Genomic DNA, 898 nt, shown 5'->3' on the forward strand with positions numbered 1-898 from the left:
AGCCGGGCCCAGGGAGAAACCAACTCGGGTTCCAGGGTGGCGTTTGGCTTTGAATTGTTCTCATCATGTTAACAAATCTTTGGAAAGTTACACTTTCAATCCCCCCTTACCTGAGGGAGCCAGGTGGATCACATAACCATTGCCCACATAGAGGGCCCAGTGTGAGGAGCCGATGCGGGAAATCTCAATCAGGTCTCCAGGCTTGGGCCTTCACGAAACTGCAAGGAAACAGCCAGGAAGGTGAGACAGATTTCAGGGAGCTGCAGAGGCCTGGGCTGGGAGCTGCCTGGGATTTGCTTACTGAGGCTCACACCATGGGAAGAGTGTGTGTTGTGGAGGACTCTAGTCCCCTCTGAGGTCTTGAGCCTGCTGTAGCTTCAAGAGGTGTCCTTGTGAGTAACAGAAACTTGGAAAAATGACCTTGGAATTGGGAGTATAAAGATTTGTCCAGAATGTGTGTGTAATACATGTGTGTATGTATTTATTGTGCATGAATATGCTGTGTTGCATGTATTTTCACACACTAGGATGCAGACATGCATGTGCAGGTATATCGTGTACGTGTCTGCAGGGTAATAACACAACAGCCTGTATGTAAACCCCCTTCCCTGAGGCTGGGGCCCAGGCCCATCCCCCACAACATTGTCCAGGTGAGTCTGAGCTTCTCTGCTCTCACACTCTGACCCTCATGTCTCCATCCCGTGTTTTCCTGGCTGTGCATGGGCCCAACACCCACCACCTCACACTCTGCCCTCCCAGCCCCGGCACACGGACCCTTGAAGGTGCTGAGCTGACAGACAGCAGGTGGCAGCACCCTGAGGGCACCTGAGCATTGGAGAAGGCCCTCCTGTTGTTGCCCAGCCTCCTGCCCTGGCCACAGGACTCACAGTCCCCCAGC

The 898-nt window shown here is 53.5% G+C and overlaps 2 protein-coding genes across 2 annotated transcripts in view; both read right to left on the reverse strand.

Annotated features, from left to right (window-relative positions):
- The window catches only part of LOC102756241, a 58892-nt gene that overhangs the window by 20627 nt on the left and 37367 nt on the right, over nucleotides 1–898 (reverse strand). The window lies entirely within an intron of this gene.
- The window catches only part of LOC102770322, a 30117-nt gene that overhangs the window by 3529 nt on the left and 25690 nt on the right, over nucleotides 1–898 (reverse strand). Inside the window, exon 5 of the mRNA XM_015569804.1 lies at nucleotides 111–201. Within this exon, the coding sequence (XP_015425290.1) occupies nucleotides 111–201 (91 nt within the window). The remainder of the gene's footprint in view (nucleotides 1–110; nucleotides 202–898) is intronic.

The sequence above is a fragment of the Myotis davidii genome, unplaced genomic scaffold, assembly GCF_000327345.1.
Source record: "Myotis davidii unplaced genomic scaffold, ASM32734v1 scaffold826, whole genome shotgun sequence".
NCBI classification, from domain to species: Eukaryota; Metazoa; Chordata; class Mammalia; order Chiroptera; family Vespertilionidae; genus Myotis; species Myotis davidii.